The 14462-nt window shown below is 45.5% G+C and overlaps 1 protein-coding gene across 4 annotated transcripts in view; it reads left to right on the top strand.

Moving 5' to 3' along the window:
- SLC15A1 (solute carrier family 15 member 1) overlaps window positions 1-14462 on the top strand; it is a 55903-nt gene that overhangs the window by 25394 nt on the left and 16047 nt on the right. For 3 of the 4 annotated variants that reach the window (XM_045567105.1, XM_045567103.1, XM_045567104.1), the window contains exons 2-10: window positions 3074-3090; window positions 3446-3527; window positions 3626-3767; window positions 5297-5416; window positions 7327-7426; window positions 7640-7730; window positions 8604-8687; window positions 10739-10821; window positions 14005-14091. In XM_045567105.1, coding sequence (XP_045423061.1) covers window positions 3076-3090; window positions 3446-3527; window positions 3626-3767; window positions 5297-5416; window positions 7327-7426; window positions 7640-7730; window positions 8604-8687; window positions 10739-10821; window positions 14005-14091 — 804 coding nt within the window. In that variant the 5' untranslated portion in view covers window positions 3074-3075. The remainder of the gene's footprint in view (window positions 1-3073; window positions 3091-3445; window positions 3528-3625; window positions 3768-5296; window positions 5417-7326; window positions 7427-7639; window positions 7731-8603; window positions 8688-10738; window positions 10822-14004; window positions 14092-14462) is intronic. The other variant, XM_045567102.1, reaches the window with a different exon arrangement.

The following is a 14462-nucleotide window of genomic DNA, read 5'->3' on the forward strand; positions in this document are numbered from 1 at the left end:
GAATACCAAGGAGAGTCAGTGATTCCCGTGAGCCATGTACAGGCTAAGCCAGGTCTTGGCGGGTCTGGATTCTAAGCTGGGCTTGGCTCTGAGCAGTTGATCAATCCATGGGGTCGGAGAGTGATGCTGGCAACATGGGACCACTCGCATATGCCAGTGGGATTTACCCTTGGGACACCAACTACAAACACAATGGTAGCAATCAAACAGAGTCTTGTGCAGTTGAAATTGGAGTTCAGTGTGAAGTGTAGCTGTAAACATCACCTCTGCACTTGAGCTTTCTGAGACAGAATCCTGTTGAGGAATCTCCGTCCAGGACTTGACTGGGCAGGAAGGCTCGGGAACTGGGGGCCTGTGAGGCCAAGATAGTGTATTTCCCTCCTTAGGACAAGGACTGAAATCGCATCGAAAATGCTCTTAATCGGGCAAAACTCAACGCCATTTTGCGGGGGGCGGCCCTGGGCCACACTGAGCTGGGCACACGGGAGGCGACCCGGGGGTGGGGGAGGCTACTGCTCGGGAGGGGCGGGAGGCCGGCAGGGCCAGAGCCGGGCTTCGTGCGGCGGGACGGGGCCCTGCACCGCGCGTGGCGAAAACACCAGCAGCTGGATCTGAGAGGAAGGGCCCCGATGGCGGACGGTGTGACAGGCTGAGGGGGCACCTGGAGGAGACCAGTGCGCCGTGCGGCCCCCGTGCGGGGTTTCTGCTCTGCAATCGGCCTGCCGTGGCCTGCCCGGCGCTCGGAGGCAGGAAGTGACCAGACGTATCAGGCAACGCCCCCTCGCAGCCCGCGTAGGCTCTCAAAGTCTGGTCCCGGGACCGGAACCGTCAACATGACCTTGGAAGGTGTGAGCAATGCAGACCCTCAGGTGCAGAGAAAAGCCAGTCTTGGCGCTGACTTCCCATCCTGCCGCCTTTCCCACGGGCCGCTCCGCGCCGGCCTGCGGCCCGCGCAGCCAGGGAGTCAGGCACTGAAACAAACTGTAGGTACATAATAGTTGGTGCATCTGTACGGGGTACATTTACTACTGTGACACGGACATACAGTGTTTAATGCTCAAATCTTGGTAGTTGAGATATCCAACACCTCAAACATTTATCGTTTCTTTGCGTTTGGGAATATTCTAAATCTTTTCTTCTAGCTATTTTGAAATATAAAATAAATTATTGTTGACTATAATCATCTAATTTTCCTATTGAACACCAGAACTTATTCTATCTGTATAGCTGTATGTTTGTACCCGTGGACCCGTTAACCAACCCTTCTTCATGCCCCTGCGTCCCCACGTCCTTCTCAGCTTCTGGTAACCATCATCCTACTCTGCACCTTCATAACCTTGATTTCCTTAGCTGCCATATGTGAGAACACGCAGTATGTGCCTTTCTGTGCCTGGCTTATTTCACTTAACACAATGTCCTCCCGTTCCATCCACGTGGCTGCAAATGACAGGATCCAATGACATTTCTTCACAGAAATAGAAAAAATGATCCTAAAATTTGTTTGGAGCCACAAAAAACCTCGAATAGCCAAAGCAATCCTGAGACAAAAAAACAGCAGAAGGCATCACATCACCTGACTTGAAAACACACTACAAAGCCACAGTAACCAGATCAGCATGGTACTGGCATGAAGGCAGACACATAGACCAAGGGAACAGAATAGGGAACCGAGAAATAAATCCATGCATTTATGGCCGATTCATTTTTGACAAAGGCACTGAGAGCATGCACTGGGGAAAGGATAGTCTCTTAAGGATTATTTTCAACTCTCTGCTGCAGTGGTTCTCAAAGCATGCAGCCTGGACCAGCAGCAGCACCAACATCTGGGAACTTGTTAGAAATGCAAAGCCAGTGTCTGCCCCAACCTATAGAGTCAGCAGCAGATCTGTGCTCCTGAGCCCCCTGGTGACTCTAAGACGCACTCAAGCGGAGACCCACTGCTATAGGGAACTGATTCCTAATAGAGGGGAGTGTGTGCGGGGAGCCCTGGCAACAGAGACTCTTAAGATGAGGTCACTGGGGGTTGCTGACGGGGAAGGGGATGGATTTCCATGGGATGGATTTCCATGGGAAATGGCGTGGCATGTGACAGGGTGGATAAACACAGGGTGTTGGTGCAGGGAGCAGAGCAGGATGTGTGAAGACCGGGGACAAAGGGACAGGTCAGCTCTTGCCAAGATTCAGGGGAGACAGGAGCTAGGGCTGCAGTGTGGGGAGGAAGGTGCTCTAGGATTCCGACCCCAGAGTGCCCTGGACCCGGCTTGCACCGACTCGTGTATTCTCACGCTTTTTCTTCTTGCCCTTCTGATCCACTCTTCCAACAATGAGCCCCTCCGAGCTGTAGGTGTTGCATAAGATGTTGGGATGTGGAGATGTTGGCATGAAGGATAGTGTATGATTCTTCCACTTGAGGAACTCAGTCTAGAAGAGAAGCAGAAGTACAAACTAGCCGTCACTACACTGTGGTGACGTAGGAAGGCCGGAGGAAACTTCAGGAAGGGAGTCTTGGTAGCAAGACTTAAAGCAGGAGTAGGAAGCCGCACAGTGAAAGGGGCGGAGAAGTTGCTGTCTCACGTGTTAGGGACTTTTGGTGCGTGCACGATGCACTCAGTGAGGAAAGAGTTGGGGTCCTTGTCGTCCTCTGTGCATGGGCAACAGGAAGGCCTGTGTCAGGCACCCATAGTGTTTCCTGCTACAGTAATTTAATCCTCACAAAAACCCGATGACCTTGGGAGACAGTAAAGAATATACGAACATGTCTGGGTTTCACCCTGCGGGGCAGCCTCTGGAGTGGGCTCGGGAGGAAATGGTCGGGGTGCGACTCTCCGAGCCGCTGGCTCTCAATTCTGACTGCACACAAGACTGCCCAAGGAGCTCCCTGCGAGGACACACAGGTGCCGGGCCCCACTCGACATACGAATCTCGAGTCCCGGGCTGGGGTCCTGGGACAGCTGGAGCTGCCACCTGCCTGGCCCCTCTGACTGCCGCAAGAAGACAGGGGGTGTCCGTGTAGACGCGGCCAACAGTACTACGATGGCTTGACTTTAATACTGGCGTTCTGTTTTCCTTTCAGGAATGTCCAGATCAACGGTGAGTGTCCTTTTTCCTTTTCCCCCATCTTCATTTTATGACTTTTACAATCTATTTTACTCTTACATGTTCATTCACCTGACAAATACGTATTGTGCGAGCCTGGGTGTCGGGGTGCAACATCCTGCTGTGTAGAGTCCTTTTTAGACCATCAAACTAGACGCTTTCTGCCATTGCTGTCTGTCTGTGGAGTGATTCATGTAAGCAAATAAAACGTGTGAATTCTAGTCCCCGTCTCTGGATTGTCACCGGGAGTCACTGAATGTGCCCTGGCTGCTTTGCGTGCCGTGGGCACTGGTTGGGGACGGCGCCGGTGAGGCGCATTTCAGTGCTGTGCCGTGTTTCTTTCTGCCAGAGTTGCTTCGGGTACCCGCTGAGCATCTTCTTCATCGTGGTCAATGAGTTCTGTGAAAGATTTTCCTACTATGGGATGAGAGGTAACTGCTTTAACCACTTGTCCCCGTGGGTGGAGGGCAGGGGCCACCACGGCCAGTCCTAACGCTGTTCCTCTCCCCCACCCGCCCTCTGCGAAAAGCAATCCTGATTCTGTACTTCACCAATTTCATCGGCTGGGATGACAACCTGTCCACCGCCATCTACCACACGTTCGTCGCTCTGTGCTACCTGACACCCATTCTCGGAGCGCTAATCGCCGACTCCTGGCTGGGCAAGTTCAAGTGAGTGGCTGGGCCTTTCTTGTTCCCTAACAAGCCAAGGGGTAAATATAAGCTTTGTGGTTTGGGGTGGTGGAATCTGGGAATGGAGAATTAAGGGACGTAAACTCTTAGGACAGCCTGGGACAGTGCCTGGCATTTAGCAACGTGCATGCCAGGAGCATTAGCAGGCCTTTCCCCTAATCCAGACAAACATAACGTGACATCTTTGTCTCCTCTTTTAGTAGTAGCAGAGACAGTGCCTATCACTACTGATGTGTGGGGCACAGAGTTAAGGGCGGGGAAACAAAGAAAGTCCTAATACATGTCCTGGCTACTGAGGGACTCACCTGCTCGCTAAAGAGAGCTCTGTCCCAGCCCTACAGGAAGAGCTCCAAGGACACATCCAATGGGAGGCTATAAGGACAGTTTCCTGGGACTTAATGAAGAAGGAAGGAGAGGCTCCTTCAGGCACGTGGGCTGTCTTGGTCCATTTGTGTTGCTATAAAGGAATGCCTGAGACTGGGCAATTTATAAAGAAAAAAAGGATTAGTTCTGTGGTCTCCAACTCCCAGGCCACGGACCCAGTAACGGGTCTGTGGCCTGTTAGGAACCAGGCCACACAGCAGGAGGTGAGCGGTGGGCAAGCCAGCAAATCTTCATCTGTGTTTACAGCCACTCCCCATCGCTCACATCACCACCCAATCATCCCAAACCATTCCCTCTCCCATACCCACCTCCCTTCCATGGAAAAATTGTCTTCCATGAAACCTGTCCCTGGTGCCAAAAAGGTTGGGGACCACTGGTTTATTTGGCTCACAATTCAGCTGACTGGAAGATTAGGGATCTGGTAAAAGCCTCAAGTTGCTTCCAGGGATGGCAGAAGGGCACCTGTGAACAAGCATGTGCAGAGATCACATGGTGAGACAGAGACAGAGAGAGAGACAGAGAGACAGAGACAGAGAAGGGAGGCACCAGACTGTTTTTAACAGCCAGCTCCTGCAGGCACTAATGCAGTGAGAATTCACGCATTACCATGAGGACAGCACCAAGCCACTCATGAGGAACCTGCCCCCCTGACCCAAACACCTCCAACCTGGCCCCACCACCAACATTGGGGGGCACATTTCAACATGAGGTTTGGAGGGCCAAACAAACCAAACTGTAGCATGCACGGAAGCAAGAACATTCACCTCAACAGAATTCTACAAAAATAGCCAATGGTCCACTCCTGGCCAAATATTATCACCAATTCCAAGATAAGTAACTCTCACTGTTTGAAGATATAAATACTAAATTCTGCTGTTAGGTAAAAGAAAACATTGACCCTTCTGGACAGTTGAAAGATAAAGTGGACCTCTCCCTTCTCCTGGTCCTCCAGCCAGAACTTTGCTCTAAGTTCCTGAGAGTCACCAGTTTTACTCAAGTTTGAGAGACAAGTGTGCTCATGGCTGGGCTCCTGTAGGTTTTGAAGGACGGGGTCTGTTGTGGTGGGGTCAGAGGAGGACACCATAGTGCAGTTAACTTGGATTCTCTTAACCCTTTAAACACAGGACCATCGTGTCGCTGTCCATCGTCTACACCATCGGACAAGTGGTCATTTCGATAAGTTCCATTAACGACCTTACAGACCACAACCACGACGGGACCCCCGACAGTGTCCCTACCCACGTGTGAGTTGACGTTAACCCCTGCCCCTTCCCTCCCACCAGGGGCTTATTTGGTGCCCTAACTCTTCCTCTTTCTCCCTGGACGCCCCCATGAGTGCAGAGACGCTTCCCCGCCCCCGTCGGGGTATGGAGGAGGCTGCCTAATGGATGAAGAGTTGGGTGTTCAGTGTGATGCTATCCTCACGGGCGCCTGGAGATGCTGCTCCCTGTGAGGCTTGGCTGCCCTGGGCTGTCACACCCCACATGATGTGTGGTCAGTGGTCCTGTTCCTGTTAGTCCCGACGTCTCCTGGGGGGACATAACTCCCACAGACCTTGGTCCCCAACACCACCAGGTTCCCTCTGGTACTTCCATCTTCCGTCTTGTACCGCACTTCTGCTTCTCTTTCCGTAGTGCAGTTTCATACATGTTTGCTCCAGCCCTCTGTGCTGGGCTCTCGGTGACAAGTGTTAGGGACACGTGCTCCTTCGGTGGGTTAATTTCCATTCCCTGCAGTCTGGTCTAGTTGACTAATTGTAGAGAATTATCACGTTTCCTGTTTTTGTGCTACAGTTCCTTATCTATGAGTAAACCATCGTATGCGCTGGGAAAATATAAATAGAAACTGAAATTAGGATTGGCAATCCCTGCGTTTCTGGTTGGTCAGTCGATCAGGTTATTGTCCAGAGTAGGTCCCTGATGCAACACCCTTGGTGCCCACGGGGACTGTGTTGGTGGGAGGAGTGGCTGTGAGCTCAGCCTGCCAGGGCCTGGTTCCAGCTCTCCCACAGAGCAGCTGTCTGGCCTTGGGCAAGTGCTCTGCTCTGTGCCCCGGTCTCCCCGTGTGTAATAGCACCTGCCTCGTACAGCACTGTTGTGGCTCATTCCAGGTGAAGTGGCCAGCACACTGCCTGGCAGGTGCTATGTGCTGAGGAGATCTGAGCTGCTTATTGTTCATGTCATGGAGCTAGTATTGGAACACGCCTAAAATTCTCACAGGAGTAAATAGTATCTGATATTCAACTGGCCGTGGTTTTGTTGTCTTTCAAGATGCTTAGAGTAACAATATTAAACACAAATTGTATTTAAGAGGCAAACAAAATTAAAGTGATTTGTCCAGTTAATTCAGGAAGATTGATTCAGGAAGCATGATTTTTAAGGAATTCTTTCTTTGTGCAACATCTGCCTTGATTTTATCTGTTTCATAAATATTTTTTAGTATTTTTAAGCAACATTAACAACCCACAAGATATGGGATAGGTACTTCTAAACTGGAAATTTGTAGTACCTAACTGGAAATTTAATAAAACCACAAAATGAGGGCTGATAAATGCTTTGAATGTCAGATTTTCAATTCAGAAGGTAAAATACTTACAGATAACCTGGAAAATACAAAAGTAAATTAAAATAGATAACCCTTAATCCACAACCTAGCCATGACAATAAATCTTTTACCATATTTCTTTCCAGTCTTTGATACTTTGTAAACAAATTAAGATCATATTACCTAACCTGATATTCTGCTTTGCAAGGAAATCATGGTTTCCAACGTCATTTAATGACTATTATGAGTCCATTATGACTGTACCAGACACAATGCTTGCATTTATTCAATTAACATTTCATTTACCCATTCTCATACTAGAAATAATAGAGCTGGAAATTCCTCCATAACTAAGTCTTTGTTCAGATTTTAAGCTATTACTTTACACTTTCTAAGGTGGTAAATTATTAGACAAGGGTAGGAACGTGAAGGCCCAGGGGTTCAAGTTTTCATTCAACTATCAGAGTGCATGTGGATTAGCTTCTCCTGAACATTGAGTCCCCTCTCTGTGTTGGTCGCTGCGCCTGGTCCTCTGAGGGACATCAGGAGAAGGAGAAGGCTTGTGCTGTCGCGATCTGCCGTCCTGGCCCTAACGGCCTTTCTTTCCCAGGGCGCTGTGTGTGATCGGCCTGGCCCTCATCGCTCTGGGCACGGGAGGAATTAAGCCCTGCGTGTCTGCATTCGGTGGAGATCAGTTTGAACAGGGCCAGGTAAGAGCAGGTCCTCCCCAGAGGCCACAGGAATGAACCATAAACTTCTGGGAGTCGGATGCCCCTGGCACAAGTCTGTTCCCCTTTTGATTCAAGTGCGTCAGGGAGCAGGACAGGGACCAAAGTGAAGTGGGAAGTGCAGTCACTTGGCCATCTGCTCAGTTGATACATAGCCAAAGTCATCTTACTTTACCTCTGTCCTTTCCACGACAGGAAAAACAAAGAAACAGATTTTTTTCAATCTTTTATTTGGCCATTAATGCTGGAAGTTTGATTTCTACCATCATCACTCCCATGCTCAGAGGTAAGAAATCTCTGAAAGGGACTTCTGCTTTCCCTTTTTCAGTTGGGAGGAAGAAGGCCAGGTAGAAAGGCTGAGTCCTTGTTCTCTTTGTTTCTTTTTCTCCCTCACTTCTCGCCCTCTCTGTTGGCTGTCAGCTACGTGCTGGGATGTGCCCTGCCATACAGAACATGAGCTGGTTCTCTTTCAAGTTTTACCTCCTTTTCTACTCTTATTTGAATCCCTAACCCCAGTGACCATGGAAGAGTCTGAAACATCCTTAGCATTGGCACGCAGCTTTCTGAGTGATTATTAATGCGAAGTCCTAGTCATGGCACGAGATTAGAGTCATGAGCGGCTGTTCAGAAGCAACTCGTGTGTGAGCCATAGCTGACGTTTTAGCCTTCAAGCTTTGCCCACAGTAATGTTTCAGTGAGTTCTGTAGAGTTGGGTGGGCAAAGTGTGATACTTTGTTCTCCTAATTATCTCAAGTGTTTCCAAAAGAACTTCTCAGAGAAAGAGAACAAGACAATAAGTATCAGGAATTATCAATCACACTTCCAAGGCACTTTTGATTTTATTTACTGAGTCCCATATAGTCAAGTTATTGTACCCAGGTCATATTTATCCTCCACGCTAAGAATATCCACGGAACCACCAGGGGCCATTGATTTCAGCCTATCCAGGATCACAGATCTATTTAGGGGCTAAGATTAGAACCTGTCTCCACCTCTGCCTTTCTGCTAAAATTCTGCTTTGCTCAGGGGGTAATGACTTCAGTAAGGCCCATGCAGAAGTAAAAGCAATACGTAAGAACCAGTGAGTGATTTTTAAAAATGGGAACTGTATGCACATTGCCAATGCCATAATGAATTTTAATCTGTAATTTCTCCCCAGTTCAACAGTGTGGAATTCACAGTATACAAGCTTGTTACCCACTGGCATTTGGGGTTCCTGCTGCCCTCATGGCTGTATCCCTGAGTAAGTAGAAATCACTAGACTTAATAAAAGCCTAGGATCAGGTCAGGCCCTACAGTAATTATTGTGACTAATTTTTAAAAGTCCATGTAACAAGTTGCCACAAAAGGTCGTGTGAAGCTTTGCCATGAGATGGTAACATCCTCTGAGTATTCGGAGAAAATAGGGAATAGGATTAAAAAAAAGGTTTACAGGGAAAGGAATCAACTGAGTTGGACATCTGAAGGTGATACTATCCAGGCAGATTAAGATGAAGGTGACAGAATCTGCTAGACTAGCTGAACCCAAGGCTGAAGGCTTTTGTTTTTGTCAACATGTGCTTACCTACAACTTGCTTGAAATGGCAACCTGGTTCCACTACCATTGAAATATTTCCAAGGAACATATAAATTTCCATAACCTATAATCTCTACTAGAGATTCTAGTTTCTACAAGAATCCCTTCCCTACGGAAAGAATATATGTGTATATTAGATACATTAACTTGCACCTTAGTTCTTGGCATTGGCTTTTTACGAAATGTGAAGAGTTTTCTCCATGGGATGATCTAACTTGAAAGACGATTGAGAAAGGTGTGAGAAGGAAACAGCCCTGCGGCCACCCCAAGTCTTCAGAGCCTCTTCTCCCACTCAGAAGAGGTCGCTGTCATCTTTGCTCGCCTAGCGATGACATCTCTCTCTCCAATTTTTGTTTTCAAATGTTAATAGTATTGAATAGGCCCATTTTTAACCTCCTTTGCTTACATCGTAGCAATTTAGCTTTCTCCGTGCATTTATGCAAGAGCTCCATATTTTCCACTTTTTAATATAACTCTTTTCTTCCATAATCCTGCAGATACTGCCACACCGCCCTAGAAGGCTCACTTATGCCTTCTCCTCCCTAATGCTGGGTGGGAGACAGAGAGCGTTCCAGCAAGGCTTGCTTTATGCCAGACACTGTGTTAAGCACTTTATGTAAACTCTCAATTAGTCTGTACAAGTCATTCTTATATCAAAGATTATGCTTTTTCTTATGCAGGAATTGAGGGCAGGCCAAATCCTATGTGTCAACACCACCTATAGAAATGTCTTTGTTGAAATAGCTCCAGTTAATCAGAAGCTTAAAGATTAAAGTATTAGTTGACAAAAGAATATGTAGAGCCAATCTGTTGGACATCTTTACCATCCATGTGTGTTCAGAAAGGTTAGCATTGGGCAGGAATGTTAATGAACATCTCTTCCGTCAGCTATAAAGGACGTGCATAGGACAGGCACATACTGGGAGATATGCTAGAGATTGATACCTATCAAAAACCTCAGGCCCTCTTAATTGCAGAAAACAAGTGGAATTCAAGCCAGGCATCAGGGGTTTTATATTATTGAGTTGTGGTATTGGATAATCAGAAATCCTAGTACAGGCGCTATTTTCAGAGTCTCTTGCAGAAATGCTTTTTTCTGAGTTATTTTCATAATACGCCTAAGAAGGTCCATGGAAGAATGGTCTCATTGAAAAAGTGCTTCTAACTTTTGTAAAACTGTAGCTGCAAATGTAATTAATTGTAACTGCGCTTCTGTACAGTGACCACAGAAAAAAATTCTGCCACATATGATTGAATAAAAGATTCAACAGCTTAATTCCTTATTTCCTGAAGATAAGAGGAAGAAAATTCCTCTTGCCATTGCAGCCACAAATTGACAGCTACATTTTCTGTTTGTGTGGAACAATACATTGATCTCTTACGTGAAAGCCCTTACTCCTGTTGTCTCCCTCTACATGGAGATAGAACTTGTGCTTAAATAGCTGCCCTGAGTGTGTATGAACTGCCTCGAGTTCTGGGAAGTAGACAGTGTTAGGCTTAAAGGTTTGTACATTAGAACAAAAATATAACATTACTGAGAGGCTTTTGTGATTGTTAGAATCAAAAGCACTTTCTGAACTATGAGGTAGGTAGGCAAGCCCATTCCATGAGTAGTACAGTTATTTCCAAAACAAGGTTATAACTCAAATAACTTCTCTCTAGGTTACAGGTAGCTCTGGCAAACACCTTATTAACACATCTTCTTTTGCTCTATCTAGTTGTATTTGTCATTGGCAGTGGAATGTACAAGAAGTTCCAGCCACAGGGTAACATCATGGCTAAAGTGGTCAAGTGCATTGGTGTGAGTATTTCTGAAGCTCTTTCTCAATGACATTTAATCATCCCAGAGCCTCCTACCTCCTTTAAATTGAAATTTGATTAAGCTTTGACTTTCCTTTAAACATACCTTTACTGTTCTTAACTATTTTGATAAATTGAAATTTCTTAGAAAACTCACCAAAATGGAAAAAGACACAAACACAACTCAGAAAGGGAGGAATGGAAATGGCTCTTGGACTTATAAAATAAGATCAGTGCTTGTTTTTCCATTCTTGTGATACTTCACTTAGTAGAATGGATCAACACATATGTGCACATATGGTAGTAACATTCATCAGGTGTCGGCCAGGTGGGCGGGGGGAGGAGGAGATGGGTATATTCACACCTAATGGGTGTGGTGCGCACCATCTGGGGGATGGACACGCTTGAAGCTCTGAGTCGGGTGAGGCAAAGACAATATATGTAACCTAAACATTTGTACCCCCTAATATGCTGAAGTAAAATTAAATTAAATTAAGGTCACTGGTCAAAGAAGAACAAATCAAAGTGACTCTTCACCTGTCGGATTCGCAGCCATTGCCTGATGTTTGTTGGGGAACAATGAATCAAAATTTGGAGCCCTGGCTTGGCAATGTGTAGCAAGAGCCTCAGGAGTTCAAATACCTAAGAGACAATAATGCTGCTTTCAGGAATTAAGACTGAGCAAATAAGTTTTAAAAACAGACTCTCATGCAAAGATTATCACTGTAATATTTATAACAGCAAAAATTGAAGTCCAAGGCCAGGTGCAGTGGCTGACACCTGTAATCTTAGCACTCTGGGAGGCTGAGACGGGAGGATCGCTTGAGCTCAGGAGTTCAAGATCAGCTTGAGCAAGAGCGAGACCCCATGTCTCCAAAAATAAAAATAAAAATAAAAATTGAAGTCCACTGAATTGCTGCCAAAAGGAAAATGATGCTTCACTCACAGTCCATCTGTGCCATGACATCCAGTCATCAGCGGACTTGTTATCAAAGAACATTTGATGATAGGAATGTGCAGAATATGGTCTCTTCCATATGCATCTACATAGTGTATGTACACACAGGTACATTGATAGGTAAGGAACAAATGTGGAGAATAGGAATCTTCAGATAATGGAATGAAGTAATTTTTCCCCTTATACACTCCCCATTTTTTTAGTGAACCTACTGTATATGTTGTATAATCGGGGCAAAATATGTAACTTATTTACATTAAAAAATGTGTGGATAATCTTTTGGATGAAAAGGCAGCCTTAAGATAATTTTAGATTACTTTCTCTTTACCTGGCCTTATTGCATTATTGCTGCTGTCCCCAACCTCTGGGCAGCGGACTGGTACCAGTCTGTGGCCTGTTAGGGACTGGACCACAGAGCTCCACTGCCAACCACCCCCGCACCTCACCAGGCTGTGGAAAAATTGTCTTCCATGAAATGTAGGAAGAGGGGGCACACAGCATATGTGAACAGCGGGCAGGGACCAAAACTTCATCTGTTGTCACAGCCCTTCCGCATTGCTCCCATCACCTCCTGAGCTCTGCCTGCCCCCACCGCCACCCGCCACCATCCAAGGAAAAATTGTCTTCCATGGAGCCAGTCCCTGGTGCCAAAAAGGTTGCAGACCACCGCATTATTGTCCTGTATTTCAATAGTATTGTATTATACATTTAGAGTACTGTGTTATGTTTCACTTTGTGAAATAAATGTGCCCCCTTCCTGTTAAGAAAAATTCCCATTCAGGTGCAGGTATCCCTTTTCTTCTAACAGTAGATCTATTCCCACCAAACAGCTTTTTTCAAGCAAAGAGGGGACCTTACCAATGATCTATCCAGGTTCTTCCTTATCAAGTAACTGACAAGATAGTTCAAACTCCAGAAGAACTTCAAGCTGTTTAGAGTCATGAGAACTGTATTGCCTGGAATCCTAAAATCAGCCTATAGCTTTGAATTGTTGCCTTCTAATCACAGGCATGTCCCCAGCTATGACAAACATCTCGTTCTCTTGTTGCTGCATCGTGGCAAAGGCACTTTGCTTTTCCTAAAGGCCTCTCCTAAACAGCACTAGCCAGGAATCGCAGTAGCCCCTAATGCAATGAAGGGTGGGTCACCTGACCAGTGTTAACCATATTTTAATGTTTCCCTATATCCTTTTTTAAATATAAATGTATTTCTATGTAGTCAGTTCATGCTCTTAAAGTAAATTTAAAAACTGATACTGAAATCAGTTACTAGAAAGCTTTTAAGCATGTTTGGAACAACTTAGTATGTAGATGTAGTTTTTCAAACATAAACTTTATGCAATCTAAACACAGATCAGATATTTCTGATAAAAATTTAGTATCCAAGGCCAGGCGCGGTGGCTCAGGCCTGTAATGCCTGTAATCCTAGCCCTCTGGGAGGCCGAGGTAGGTGGATCGCTCGAGGTCAGGAGTTCGAGACCAGCCTTAGCGAGACTCTGTCTCTACTAAAAATAGAAATAAAAATTATCTGGACAACTAAAAATATATATAGCAAAAATTAGCCGGGCATGGTGGCGCATGCCTATAGTCCCAGCTACTCGGGAGGCTGAGGCAGTAGGATTGCTTAAGCCCAGGAGTTTGAGGTTGCTGTGAGCTAGGCTGACGCCACGGCACTCACTCTAGCCCGGGCAACAGAGCGAGACTCTGTCTCAAAAAAAAAAAAATTTAGTATCCAAATTGAGATGTGCCAAAAGTGCAAAATACTCCCTGATTGGTGAACACTCAGTATCAACAAAGAATGTAAACATTCTCATTCATTTTAAAAATATTGGTTACATATTAAATTCATAGCTGGAGTTTATTGGGGTAAAGTAAATATATTTTAAATGGATTTTACCTGTTTCACTTTTGCTTGTTGATGTTTCTACTAGAAAACTTAAATGCAAATGTGTCTGTTATATTTCTCTTGGACCTGCTTCCCTAGGGGATCTGAAGAGTAGAGACAGGGTGACTCTGTTTCCCCAAAGTCAAACGCTCTGAGGTAGAAAGAGACTAGAAATAAATGCATCAGTTGTGCCTTTAATATGCTCATATACTAATACATATGCAATTTTATGTTTTGCTTTTCTCACAAACATATTTTCCAGTTAAGAGGGTTCACTGAAATGTGTTTCCCTGATAAAGTCATTACTTCTGTTATGAAATTTGAGTTTTCTCCTTCCTTCAGTTTGCCATCAAAAATCGATTTAGACATCGGAGTAAGACATTTCCCAAGAGGGAGCACTGGCTGGACTGGGCTAAAGAGAAGTATGACGTGAGTAACCATCATTGCCACCGTGATCCTAATTCCTGCAGGAAGTGAACGTCTAATATCCCAATTCAGATTGTTAAGGCCACATGGACAAATCTATCACTTGTATCTCCCCAGCCTTCGTGAGTGTGTCACACAACACTATGCACGACTGCATTTTTTTAACTGAGAAGAACTTGATAAATAGTGGATATAATTCATCTGGAAATAATATTACCTTTCCATAGTGTTTCATTTGGTATAATCTGCCATTAATTCTATGTGATTGTGATCACATGGAATTAATTTAGTTTGAATATAGAAGACTTAAGTATTGCTGGAGGCGGTGGTGGGATTTACCTTTGGTGACATTTACATTTAGTCAATTCAAGTAA

This window comes from Lemur catta, chromosome 13 (genome assembly GCF_020740605.2).
Source record: "Lemur catta isolate mLemCat1 chromosome 13, mLemCat1.pri, whole genome shotgun sequence".
Classification (NCBI taxonomy): Eukaryota; Metazoa; Chordata; class Mammalia; order Primates; family Lemuridae; genus Lemur; species Lemur catta.